We start from the raw sequence: 14,203 nt of genomic DNA on the forward strand, positions 1-14,203 counted from the left end.
CCAGTAAGTTTTCACATCTATGAAACAGGAACAGCAAAACTTCCCTCCCACACCCCAAATGAATGCATACAGTTAACGTCACAGATTCAAGTAGCAATTTGGCAAAAAATAAAGAAAAAAAACCCTGAATGGTGTTTTATGGGATGTCTCAAAAGAAGCTTACCATCCTGGTTACCCCACTCCCAGTCGGGGCCTCGGACTACTTTAGCTCCCTGGAAAGTCCCTTTTAATGTGATGCGAGTCAAATTCTGCCGAGGACTCACCAGAACTCTGGAAAACAAATGAATTTATTGTTACTATTCACACTTTATAAAGCTCTGTTCCAACTGAGGTCTGTCATATGAGGCCCAAGTTTACCACACTTACATACAGAAAACCATGTCTTGAGCTCTGAAGAGCACGTAAGAAGCAAGAGAAAACAATAAAATAGTCAAACGGGGTCTTTGATCCTAAAAGCTGGTCTCCCCAGAAAAGTCAGAATACTCAGGCACTGTTCCACTGACGGCAGAAAGACAACTGGTGAATAATACATGTGATAAACCACGTTTATCTTCAAATATTATCAAAAACTGTGAGATCCATAGTGAGCTTTACAAAAGTTCTGTGTTTCCGTCAGGAGTGGGATGCAGATAATTGGGAATAGAGGCTGCTGTGAGCATGAGGAGCAGGAACACTTCAGTGACAGCCTGCAGAGACACACACGTCTCTGCACACAAGCAGCAGGACTGTGGCAGGGTCTCTCTCACGTTGTTAGACACCAGAATGTCATCTTACTGACTCAGGAAGCTGAACATATATAAACACAAAGACTCAAAATTATTACATTCCCTCACTCACACACAGCATGCTTAGCCAGGAAGGAAAAAAGATCATCCTTCTTTCAGAACTTCAAGAGCCTTGAGGGGGCTGTGCAAGGCAAAAATAAAATCTAGTAGCTCCAAAGAAGAAAAAAATCCCCACACGCTCTACGAGATGCACAAACCACAAATTATATTAGGGCAAGGCAGCTCACAGAGGGCCAAATATGATTACTGGGAATGCATGAATACTTTTTAACATAAACATTTACTGGCATTCTACAGCATAAGGTACAACATCTGCAAACCGAAGTAATCAAATCTGGCTTTAGCAACTTCACCCCATTGCCTACGGGGAGCAGGGGAAGCCCTGCTCCAAATCCCATCGAGCAACCCTAAACATCACAGCAGGTGAGTTTTCACTGCTGTGCCACTCATAACCCACATGCTTCCCAAAGGAGAACACCCAAGTCGATTTATACATATCTTCAAAACAGAAGGAAGGAAAAAAAACCAAAGAGGAGTAAGGAGAAAGTTAGTAACTTCTCCAGAAAGTCTGACATCACTTCAGAGGGAGAGTGGAACTGACTTTCAGCTGCCCTTGAATCCCATCGTTAAGTTTAAGGCGATGCTTATGGACGTTACCAGGGTGCACGAAGGCATTAATGGCTCAGGCAGTCTCCTGGCTCAAAGGAATAAGGAGTTCAGCCCATTTCATAACCTGAGCTGCAGACTGCCCAGCCCAGCTCACTTGCTGAAAAGCAGAGCAGATTAGACCTGCAGTGTTGTGGCGAGACTGTTTCCAGGATAACACAGACATTTCTATCCGCCCTGCAAGCTGCACTACAGGCAAACACATCGATCCATCTTAAGAAAATAGAAAAAAGAATACCTACGTGATAGTGAACAGAGGGTCTGATGTCCTGTTAAAGCAGCTTCCAATTCCCATAATGTTACAGCAGCTTCTCTGCTGGTTTTGTGCGTGCTGTTCCTAGTCTGTTCCCTAGCAGGAAGCTTTCTCATGAGACATTCAGCCACCAAAGTCCTTCCAGACCTATTTGTGTTGCTCGCCCCGGGTACAACCCACTTTTCTAGGTGACTGCAAAGGTGCCACAACCCATCCTGACAGGCTCTTGGCAGCTCCCAGACCAGACAGAGCAAACCCAAGCCCAGCAGCTGCTCCCCAGGGCAAGGGGAGGGGAAGCCTAATTGGGGTAGGGCTGACCTCAGAATGCTGTATTTATTTTCCATCTAATACCTAGAGAGAGAAGGTGGAGACTCAGAAGGATAAAAAGCTTATGCTTGAACTGACTGTTTACTTATCCATCAAAAGCCTAAGTCTTTTACCTTTCTTAACTTGTTAACAGATCTCCCACCTGTGCTTTACAACCTAACGTGTTTAAGAAGAGGGAGAGATTATTTACACATGTTCTTCTAATTGTCAAATGTTCATTATCAACAGGAGGAAGAACAAGACCATTTTTTTGAATGGTTGAGATTTTGTCTATTTTAAACACCGTGAAGGCTGGCAGTTGTTATGAAAGAGGGCTAGAAAAGAAAAGTCAGCTAAAAACAAGCACTGATGAGCTTTCTTTTTATTGCACTGTGTCAAACACTATAGACTGGCTTAAAAAATCAGCACGGATTTACGTACTACATCTGAAACAGCTCAGCTACAACATGTTATTTTCACTGTATTTTGCTGAATGCTTTTCTAAGAATTTAGTCAAGTCCTGAGACAAAGTGGTAAAAATGTACTTCTCCGAACCCTACTCACAAGGGAAGGGAATGCAAAGAATCTTTGTGATAGCAGAGCATCAAGCTAAGCTAAAGCGAGATGTTCAAAGAGCAAAATTCACCATTTATTATACTCCTAGTGTAATTACCCTTTTTGTATAAAAACATAACAGCATCTCAAAAGCTCTCACAGTAAACTGTCACTTGCAGTGAAATTTGTGGTGGGAGAACAAGAAACTAAAACCGACCAGTTCAGAAAGCTGAGCTTCCTCAAAGAAGAAAGAAGCGTAAGAAACTCATTTCCTATTCTACTGAAATGCTGCAGGCAACCCACCGTAACTGCCTTCTTTCCTTGGCCCCATAAAAATTGGGACCTCGTCTTAAACCACTCTGCTGACCAGCAACACCGAAAAAATGATGCGAGAACCAGATGTCCTGAGCCAATGCGTCTTGGGTTTTAATCTAATTCAACATGTTTTGCTCCAAACACTGGATAACAACCAAAGACATTACTGTGTTGCAAAAATACCCTCGGGATAAATTTAATCACTGCAATATTGCCTTTAATAACAATTTTAATTATGACGGCCAAAGTCTGCAGCCATTTCTGCCCTACAAATTCCAATGATATTAAATTACTATCGAGTCCAGAAAACACTTGGGAGGGTGCTCTGTACGGAATGAAGCTCTGTCTCTCCCCAGCACGCTGGGAACCACCCCCTGTGGGGATCCTGCCTGTGCTCAAATTCCACTGAGGTGCCTTTCACATCACCCAGAGCCATGCTCCAGAGAGCGAGAAGAATAGCATCATCCCTGCTCTACAGATACTGATCTGAGACCCAAAACAACTGCCTTGGAGAAGTTTAAACAGAGGCTGCTTTTAATTCACAGTAGCCACCTGAGGCCCTGCAGGAATCAGAGCCCCTTCATGCCAGGCACAACTAAGAGATTTTGCAAAACAGAGACTTTTCCACTGCAGAAAATCCATATTCTAAGAAACAGGCACAATGCACAGGACTGGAAAGCAGAAGGGATGGTCACCCTGTGAGGGAGCAGGCCATAAATATTGTGTTAATCTCTTCAGAAAGGCACAGCTGTAAACCAGAATTTCAGCTCACAGTGGGTACGTACCCACCCTCCTCCTAGGACGTGTAAAGATCTGCACAGGCTCCCTCAGAAAAGCCAGCACAAAGATGTTACAGAAACTACAGGTAAAACTGACCTCAATGATGCAAGAAATTCTAGATTCCGTAATCCTTCCTAGCAAAGCTTTTACTGAAGCACTTCCAGCAAAGGATAAAGGAAGGAAATTCTGACAGATGGCAAGCGGATGCTGATTGTTCAAGCATGAACCAGACTAAGACAAGGACACCAGTAAGTGAGGGATCAGGATCACAGAAACCTATTTCAGGAACTGCCTTTACCAAGAATTTCCATTGTCGATCCTATTCCTGGCCAAGGCACCTTTACTCATAAAAGCAGCTGTGTGTCTATAGCTCAACCATGGTCTGACTTGGGCTGAACGCTCCCTGTCCTTTTTGCTGACCTCCAAAGCCAACTCGTATCAGACTCAGTTTTGGAAAGCCACAGTGGACAAGATTTCAGACCAAAGCTACTAAATGTGAATTAAAATGTGTGTGTGCACCTAAGAACTCAACACTGTGCTGCAGACAGGAGGTTTTCTCAACTACTGCTCTTAGAGAATGTTTATACACAGCATTTAATGGCAGAATATTGCCCCGAGAATGATACCAAAGCACTGGTGAGTGTACAAAGTGAACTGTCTTGTTATCATCCTTTAAACATGACTATTAGTTCAAAACACAGGCTAAAGATGTTTTAGTGAAGACTTCTCTTGCTTACAGTTTTGATCCTGTAATTCCAGAAAAGATAAAATACGTCACTGAAATTCAATCCCTATTTCACAAATCAAACAGAATATTCCAAAGTTAGTAAGGGAAGCCCTAGTGTGGGGATATGCCCTAGTGTTCTGCAATGTACGTGGTTTTGTAAGGAGGCACAGCCAGGTAAATCACAGTGCAGGTTTGTTTTTTTAAAAGTAAAATTATACTCATTCATAAATTCATAAATAATTAATCAGCATTTTTTTTTAAAGTTAGGCAACAAACACGTTATCACCCAAGAGTCAGATTTGATTCAAAAAAATCAAAGTTTCTTAGATTGGCAGCTTAAACTGGCATTGCATAAATAACACATGTTGAAGAGGTTACTATAGTAAATAAATCTGCATCCCCTCTATTGCCTAGTAATCAAATGGCCAGCAGTTGTCACTCAGCTGCTATATTAGTTCAGGCTTAGAGTATAAGCACTCACAGATGGGAGGCTGGATTATTAGAGCTGCCTTGAATGGGTGAGCCTTGCACACACATACCTAAATGACAGCATGCACTTGTTCCTGTAACACATCTGATTTAGAAATCCAACTGGTAACTAGACTAGACAGAGCTGGTTTAAGAATTATGGCTGAAAATAACCGCAAATTCTGTTTTGACTACAGTATAAAACACAACGTGAGAAAATATTTGTATTTCTTATGCTTGATTACACAAAACATTTCCCTGTGTAATTTGCTTGGCCCCTCCATCTCCATTGTTCTCCAGGAAAAAATAGGACTTTTGCAAAATTGCTAAGGTTGTGATTTACTGGTGAGTGAAGTCTAGAAAATAGGCTGGGTAAAAAGCCCCATATCCCCTCCTGAGATTCAGCTGAGCATCATCCCTGAGAAGGGGATGCAGGCAAAATGCCATTGCTGCTTTTGCGCTCGAATATAGCGCTACTAATATTTTGTATGAGAGGAAGATTATCTCAGACTCGATTATTTGCAGAACTCACCAGAGCATGCCTGACTATTCCAGCCCTAACACAAACCTGATGAGTTCTGCTTTGCTGTCCTGCTCACAGGCACTGATTTATCTTCCAATTATTAAGCCTTATTCAGCAAATGGATACGTGATTGCGAAAAAACATCCTCAGTGGAACTGAGCTGTCCATCCTTTTAAAGTCAGGATGAGAGCCTCTCCCAAAACAGCCATAAAAATCAAACCAAACGAGACCAATAAAAAAATACCAGCAATTGGCTGATGTCAGGAAAAGATTACTTCAAATGGCAAAACATAAAAAAAATAAAAAAATAAAAAAATCAGTAGTCCCTGCCACCAGAGGTTCAAACTCAGGTCAGAGACCTGAAATAGCCTTCAGGTAAAGGTGTCTTCAAAGCCTCTTTAGAAAACTGATTGGGAACCCTCTGCAGTGTCTGTCTAGGCTTAAGGCCTCTTAAATCCTTGGATTAGTGAGCTGCTACAAACAGTTCTGTGCCGGCCTTGCCTGGGGTTAGCTACAGAGGTGCCACGTGGTGGGTCTGGCCGCAGCAGAGCGGGTGGGAGCCATTTGCTGCGCAGGGACATCACACTGCAATCTCTGAAATTGTCTTATTGAGGCCTTTGCTCCCCTGCCAAAGGACCAGCGACAGCAGCAGGGCCATGCTGGATGCACAGCAACGTGCTCTCACCGTGGACTAAGAGCAGAGACCAGGAGGGACTGGAAACTCCCAGCTCCTGAGCTTTGGTTAAAGACCAGATGTGCCAGCTCCACAATACAGCTGTGTTCCACCGTTCTACGTTTGACCTCAGTGATGGTAACCCAAGGATTATAACCATAAAGACCAGATGTGCCAGCTCCATAATACAGCTGTGTTCCACCGTTCTACATTTGATCTCAGTGATGGTAACCCAAGGATTATAACCATGATATATAACTAGCCAATCCTTCGTGATATGAAACCAAGATTAGGGGATGCTGTCAAATTTGGTGGGCTGGCTCTCCATCCACTCCCCTTATAAGCTTTCTGACTAATTAATGTTCCAGTGGGCTCATCACAGGTCTTGAAAGCAACACTCTACTGTGTCTGAGGCTCATTGTAAGGAACCAAAAGATACCCATTCCCCCCCAAAGAAAGGAGGTGAAAGAACCTTTATCTCTAAAGGAGACCCATCCTGTGTTTCACAGCCATTCAAACAACAGCCGTAGCAGCAAAACCTTAAGAAAACCCAAATCCACACAGCAGTTATCATGTCCTTTTAAATACACAGCTGCTTTTTCAGTCCTTGGGAAACTGCCATAGGTTTTCTCTTCTATTTTATTAAGCAAAAAAATTGAGATGAGTGATCTAAGCAACAGTACTAGTGAGTCATAAGTATGCAATTTTTATTCTTCAAAAAGGATGCTGCATTGCCTAAGGAAATGAGTCTTTACAGCTCAGACCTCAGTTATTCCAAAGAAATCCTCTCTATGGTATTGTTCAAAGGTGATCTCCGTCCCTGCCCCTCATTTAATTTCTTTTTTTTTAAAATCAGAAGATTTCATTCTTAATGGAAAGTGATTTACAGAACATTAGACCAACAAATCACAGAATTACATTTGCATTAAAGCAAAGGTGTTCCTACTTCTTCCTGCCCCTGCACTGCAAGACGTTTGTGAGTAAAACTGTTGCAGTTGGCCAGTTCCCTGTATGAAAGCTCTTGCATCAAACACATATGCACTGCAGTTATAGTACCGTGTTCTACCTTCCAACTCGGTCAAATTATTGAAACAAGAAGCATTTCTGATAGCCGATTTTCTCCAAAAGCTTAGTGACTTCTAAGAGTCACAATATATACCTTTCATTCGTCTTTAAAATCACAGCTTTCCACAACTGGAAGCTTCTTAATTGAGGATTTCCAATTTCTCTCCATCCCTCAGCGTGGCTACATTCAATACCTGCCATGCAGGACCAGCAGGAAGGACATTATATTATCCAATTACAACTACTGCTGCTTCTTCCTTCACCTCTTACCGAGGTCCCCAGAAGCCACTGCCACATCTGACGGGCTCATGCTGTGTCCCTGATGTCACACACACACATTTTTATTTTTATTTATTAGTTGCTTGGTATCAGGAAGATCATTCCCCCTGCTAACACATAGTAATGTAAATCAAAACACTGGTATTTAACAAAAAAGACTTGGTATCATAGATCTATGTCTAGACTTCTTTTTATCAACTCAAAAAAAAAGTTAATTCATATCACTTCTTATCTAACCATTGAATGAACCACACTCAACAGAAAAAAATAAAACAGTTTAGGAAAAAAACCAAACCAAACAAACCCAGAAGTCACTAAGGGACAAACATCAGAGTGGACATCTACCTCCAAAGAGCCCTCCAGTGCTCTGGTGACATTCCAGAGTGGTGCTGCAGTGCTTTGTGAAAGTCACACACCTCAGGTAAGGACAGCAGCAGGTCCAGCCAGCGCACTGGCAGCATTCCGAGCTCTGCTCCCACTCACAGCAAGAGCTCCACTGCCTAATTCAAACAGCAGCACGGACACAGGGCAGGTACAAGCCTCGAGCGGAAAAATCACTCTATTTAGAACTTCCACCATTCAGATGCCTTAGTAAAGGAAATAAGTTCTGCAGAGCATAAGAGTTCTGGGGAGAAATTGCCTGGCAGTCTGCCTTTTGATAAACGATAGCATTCTGGGCTGCTCTGCAACAATGCAGCCTCTTAAAGTAATTGTTGCCTACTTTTTTTTTTTCCTCTTTTTTTCTTTAAATGTGAGGGAGATTACGTAACTTACCAGCAGAGCGTACCTAGAGCTCAAATAAAAGCCACAAGCAGGCATCTCTGAGTAACTACCAGGAGCTAACTATAACATTCATAGAAAGAGAGAGAAAATAAAAAAGTGTCTATTTTTATATACACATTCTTTATATATATATATGAAATCACAAAGCTCATTCCACAATAGGATCTGGCTGGCTTGTCATATTAACACAAGCTCAAGAAACATCCTAATCTGGTGGATCAACACAAGGCTCAAAGCTCAGAAGGGACGTCTTTGGACAGCAATATCTTTGCTAGTGCTCACAATTCTGGCTCAGCCACACTGGCAGAACTATGGTAATCAACTCCAGAAAGAGCTTCCCATACTGGAAGAAAAACAGCTGCAAATCCGACACCACCGTCTTTAGTAAAATAATTACACTTTCCATTCCACAGACAGATGCAACGCGCAGTGATACTTTCAAGGGGAGGGGGGAAAAAAAAAGAAAAGAAAAGAGAATAGGAAAATCAATGACAGAGACAATGATTTCCTCTCACTTTTCCTAAAGGCAAGAGGATTACAACATTCATCTCCATGCCCACCTTAGGAGGCACCCCCAAATATATATCTGTACATTTACGTCTTTATAAATTATACAGACATGTACTGCTGAAGTTCTACTATTTAATTCCTGCACCTCAATAAATCATCTTACACACCCCATTTTGGACACCGCTGCCGTAGAACAGTGACCCATAAATCTCACTGTGGTTAATGTGACTTCCCCTAGAGCATGACTTACGGTTGTGAATGTGCTGTCTCGTAGCGCTCGAAGGAGTGAGACAGATCGTGTTTGTTGTTCATGTAACACTGTGTGCACAAGTCATAGTCAAAACACATTTTGCATTTCCACCGCATTCCCTGGATACCGTGCTTCTTGCAACAGTCACAGATGATGTTAGGGTGACGGACCCCTAGGAGAACAAAAGCAAAAGAATGTAAGATCCACACAAAATCCAGAGAAACCAGGCTGACCAGGCTCTTACAACTACAACAGTGTGGTTAAAGAAAAAAAAATAATCATGTACTGTGAGTGTATTGAAGATGATGCAATAATATAATATGAAGTGATATGTGTAATATGAAGCATCCTTTTCCTGGCTTAAGGGATTCTAATCCCAAAAGTCATGCCAGAATCCAACAAAAATGACAAAGCCAGCAAAACTTAGACTTGCAGATAAATTGCACAGAGGCGAAGAGAAATTTCCCTGCCATGAATTGGCTGAGCAGATGCTGCTGCTCAGCATCACTCCTGAGGAGTTGCAAAAAGCTTAACGTTCCAGCTTCCACGTGAGGTGGGTGTTACATACAGCTTTACAGCACTAGTGTTTGTGCTTCGTGTCCATGCTATACCCACCTATTTGTGCGTTATCATATAGAAGAAGGTCGTAAGCCCCTTGGAATCCAGTCCGATAATTGGTTCTGTTGCCTTGATCCCACTGCACCACCACAGTCTTATCGGGAGTGGTTGGGCTGCCCGTCCGACCAATCTCCACCACAGTCCCAACGTTCCCTTCGCCGTTGTCCTGGTTGCCCCATTTCCAGTCCACTCCACGAACTACCCGCATCCCAACCTGCATGCTGGCATAGGGGTCCACGTCCATCGATCTGCACAGCAACCCCTAAAATTCTTCCACGTGCAGGGTCTCGGAGACAGGCGATATCAGCAGCAACACATTCAGCGTCGTCAGCAGCATGTTCAGCACCCCTAATAAGAGAACATACAATTAAGCGATGCTACTCAACACATCACACTTTCCCCAGAATGACCTGGTTACAGAAGAGGCCTGACCCACTGTGTAGATCAATCTGTACTTTATTTAAAACAGGGATCCTCACAGCTTGAGCCCAGATGGGAAGGATACACAGACTAGAAGGATTTCCAAGAATCCAAGGTACAGACACATCTGTATAATATCCAAAAGACTTATTCCAGAGTGCTGGGTATGAGGGAAGAGAACTGGACAAGAAATCTTTACAAAACTCCCCTACCAGCCCTTGATTTCAAATTCAGGATATGTACAACAGCTACCAGAGACACAAGAGCAACAGAAATAAAAACACACAGGAAAGAGAGTTGAAAGAAATAAGCAGGAAAACACCAACAGCATGATTTTAGCAACAAAAAGTTAATACCAGTCCGTTCTTGAGGAAGACTCTTCATAGGCATCTTACCATATAATACTGCACTGTTGAGTTTCACTTGACCGGAAAGTTATTTTGGGTTTTGATTTTGGGATACGGGAAGTTTTAATGATGCATACGAAAGAAATGTCTGTCTGTTTTTTCAAAAGTAATAGCAGCTTTTAAGAAAGTGCCAGTGTCAGAGAAATGTCAATCCTTGCTGCTATTTATCAATGCTGGCTACAGCAGGAACAGGGAAGGGTTATTGCTTACCTGCAATAAGCACTGCAGATTTTGTGCTGGGGTCAGTAAAAGCTTGGGACAGCCTTTCCAGCTGTTGCCATGACAATCAGTAAATGAGATGAGTACCACACGGATGCAGCACATCCACAACTTTGAATGAAATCGAATAGATTGTCAAAGCCTGGTTTACCTCTTTACCAGGACAACAAGAGAGAGGACCGTGGCTTTCAATATTTAGGGCCAAGCTGGAAATATCTACTGTAGCATCTTTTTATCTTTGGGCATCCCTAGGTCTCACCCTCTTTCTCTCAAGCTAACCATATCATCCAAAATTGTCTGAAAATTTAAAAAAAAACCAAAAACCAACAGAATGCCAAGGGTGAAACCGTGCAGGTTCCAAAAGTAGAGCAAATCTTACCAATGGCCATGACACAGAGCCAGTTCAAACCAGGCTGAGGAGCGAATAGGATGTGTATCAGACACGGCAAGAGGAGCAGCTTCGTGCCGTGTGACACGTTAACACCACCGCCTACCAATAGAGCAACCAAAACCACCGAGGCCTAAAAATAAACTCTTGCTCCAGCCAAACATCCCCTTTTAAATGTATGGAGGAGTAGTTTGATGCAAAATCAAGTTTCCAGCATGCTGAAAGAGCCTGATTTCTGTTCAGCTTTAGCATCTCTGTAGCTTCAGACTTTTCTTGCTGTGCATCACGGTGACATACAAACACCTGTCACACAAGAGCAACATCAAAACCAAACGTCCTTGTGAACTCCATGTCATCTTTTGTTCTAATCATCACTAAAAGATGCCTTGGGCAACACTTTCATTTTGGACTTTCTTTGTGGAGGTGGATGTAACATTGCCAGGTTTAAGGTGCACCAATGTTTAATGTCTTCATGAAAGCAGGAATTATCAAAAAGAAAGAATATCCTTTTTAGAAAGTACTGCAGAGCCTAATGAGATTTGTATGATCTCCTCTTCCTGCAGATCAGAAATGAATAAAACGGACAATTTATTGCTTAAACGACAAGGCAGAACTGCTTTTTTAGAAGGCTGCTATCGATCAGTCAAGACAGTCAAACCCACTGCAGAGAAAACAAATGGAAACATCCAACAATATGAAGGTACAAGAGAAGCACAGTTCAATTACTGTACATGGCTTTTCCTCAAAAACAATAACAACCCCTCTCGTTTCATCCAAGCGAACTGATGGAAGGTGAGGGGAGGTAATAACAGTGGGAAAATAGGAAGCTATTGTAGTTCAACTGCACACTTGTGATGCTGAACACCAGTTAATGGAGTTGTCTGTGCTGCAATGACCTTCATGCAATCCCTTGCTCACTGCTCTGAAGGCTCTCTTCCTAATGGGAACGCTCCATTTTCCACACAAGAAGGCACCAAATGCATTCTGCATTCCCACCTAATCTGCAGGGGTGATGCACAACAAGAGAAAAGGCCCTTTCAAAATCTTTACAAGATGAATTACAATGCTCATAGAGTCTGAACCTTGCCAGAGATCAGTATTATTTACTTCCTAAGTGGAAATGTTTCACTCATTGAAGCAAATACTCCTCCCTCGATGCTGTCTGGGTCATAATTATTCCACGCAAGGATAGGTATAGCTGCCAGAAATGATTCACAGAGAAAACACCAGCTTCCCATGGGACTCTAAAGTAACTACGAACAAATAATCCATCATAAGACACAGGCATTTTCTGAATCCTGACATAAGATTCTGACCTCATCTACTGTGACACAGGAAAGAGCAGCTCAGGTGGAATCCACGAGTCCATTCTTAGGAAATCCCAGCAATACTGAACTGGGAGAAAGGGAAAATATGACTTCAGACGGCAACATTTTCATTGCAATAATTGTTGCAACTTCCTGCCAATATTTAATCTATGCTGCTGCTAGAAGGTGCTCTAGAAGCAACCCAGCATCAGTCTGCTCTGAGGCAAAGGTTGCTGCTGTACTGGATACACAATAAACACAACCAGGATAAGCAGACTGACAAAAACAGTGCATTTAACTTGGTTATCAAGTTATTTGAACAGTATGGTAAACAGAGGAAGATGCATGTGATTTTGTTTCATTTTGTTGTTGGGTTTTTCAAGCAGCTTTTTTTTTTTTTTTTCCCTTTACACATTTTTTGCGGTTTAAGTTATTTGAACAGTATGGTAAACAGAGGAAGATGCATGTGATTTTGTTTCATTTTGTTGTTGGGTTTTTCAAGCAGTTTTTTTTTTTTTTTTTCCCTTTACACATATTTTGCGGTTTGAACTGTCTCCTCGGGTGAATCACTCCACCTCGGAGAGCTTTGCCTATCCTAAGGACGCCTCCTTAAGTGCTCTGGCTATGGCAAATGCAAACACTTTCTCAGAAGACCAGCACAAGCTTGCGAAGCTCAGACTTTGACATTCCTCTACTTTCTACTTCCTGAGCATCCTTTGCAACCACCCATGGAGATGGCTGCAGCAGAACTTTTATTATTGGGTCTTTTCAGCTCACTTGAGTCCAAAATGCTTTCCCAACTGTTAAATCACAAGTCGTAGTCGTGTCCGTCCCCCCCCTCCCAATCATTATTACGCTAAGGCTTTTGGAAAATAACAACATCCCCTTTTTCTTACTATTTTCATTCTCTTTGACTGTTCCTTCTCCTCCAGTACAGTTTGCTACTTTGGGTATTAAATCTCTAATACCTGGAGACCTGCAGCACCCAACACACCTCCCAAAGACCTCACGCCATCTGCTCACACTCACCCTCTTCTTCTGGGGTGGTTCTGAGAGTCACACACAGCACACGCGGGCTACAAACCCCCCCAAAACTGATACAACCGGCTCCTTCGGACCCAGCCCAGGGAGCCCCGCTCCCACCCGCCACCGAGTTGCGGGGACAGAGCCCAAACGAGCCGGAGCCACGGGCCGGCTCCTGCCATTAACCCTCGGCAGATGCCGCCACAGCCGCGGCCCCCGACACCACAGACGGAGCTCCGAGCTCCGCCGGCCTCAGAGAGACGCGGCCCGGCCCGGTCCCCCGCCCCGCGTTACCTGATGGCGGCCCCGGGTCCCGTCACGCCATCCCCCTGCCCCGAGGGGTTCCTGCCCTCCGGCCGCGGCCCGGCTCCGGGGGCTTCCTAAGGCGGGGGCCGCCGGCTGCCAGCCGCCGCCGACCGGCGTTTTCGTTTCCCGGCGGGCGCCCTCGGCCCGTTCCCCGCTCTGCGGTTCGGTCACGGCCACCACGGCGCAGCCGAGCCGGGCCATGCGGGGCGGCTCCCGGGCGGAGCCAGCCGCGGCCCTGCCCCGCCGCCCCGGCCCAGAGGATGGAGCGGTGAGGCGGCGGGAACGCTCGGGGCACCCTGACTACCGACACCTCTCCGGGGGGAGCTGCAGCGACCCAGCCCCGGGGCTAGGGAGCAAGATCCACCCGGGATGAGGGCAAGATTCCCTCTTCCCCGCTCGCCCCTAAAGCGGCGGCGCTGCCCGGCCCGGCCCTGAGGCGTTGGCCCGGCCCGGTTCTGCCCGGCCCGACCCGGCCCTGAGGTGCTGCCCCGGCCCGTCCGGTCCTGCCCGTCCCGGCCCGTTTCCACATCCCTGAACCGACCTAAAACCCGTGTTTCTTTCCGAGAACCCAAGGCCA

General features: G+C 44.3%; 1 protein-coding gene across 1 annotated transcript; it reads right to left on the reverse strand.

Annotated features, from left to right (window-relative positions):
• Window positions 1–86: 86 nt before the first annotated feature.
• Window positions 87–13,756, reverse strand: LOC106889126 (E3 ubiquitin-protein ligase MIB2-like). The gene is made up of 4 exons (XM_014943878.1): window positions 13,615–13,756; window positions 9,554–9,904; window positions 8,939–9,110; window positions 87–270 (listed from the first exon to the last, which is right to left on the reverse strand). The coding sequence occupies exons 2-4, from the start codon at window positions 9,798–9,800 to the stop codon at window positions 87–89; spliced, it is 603 nt and encodes a 200-aa protein (XP_014799364.1). The 5' UTR covers window positions 9,801–9,904; window positions 13,615–13,756.
• Window positions 13,757–14,203: the final 447 nt, after the last annotated feature.

The sequence above is a fragment of the Calidris pugnax genome, unplaced genomic scaffold (genome assembly GCF_001431845.1).
Source record: "Calidris pugnax isolate Ruff unplaced genomic scaffold, ASM143184v1 scaffold129, whole genome shotgun sequence".
NCBI lineage: Eukaryota > Metazoa > Chordata > Aves > Charadriiformes > Scolopacidae > Calidris > Calidris pugnax.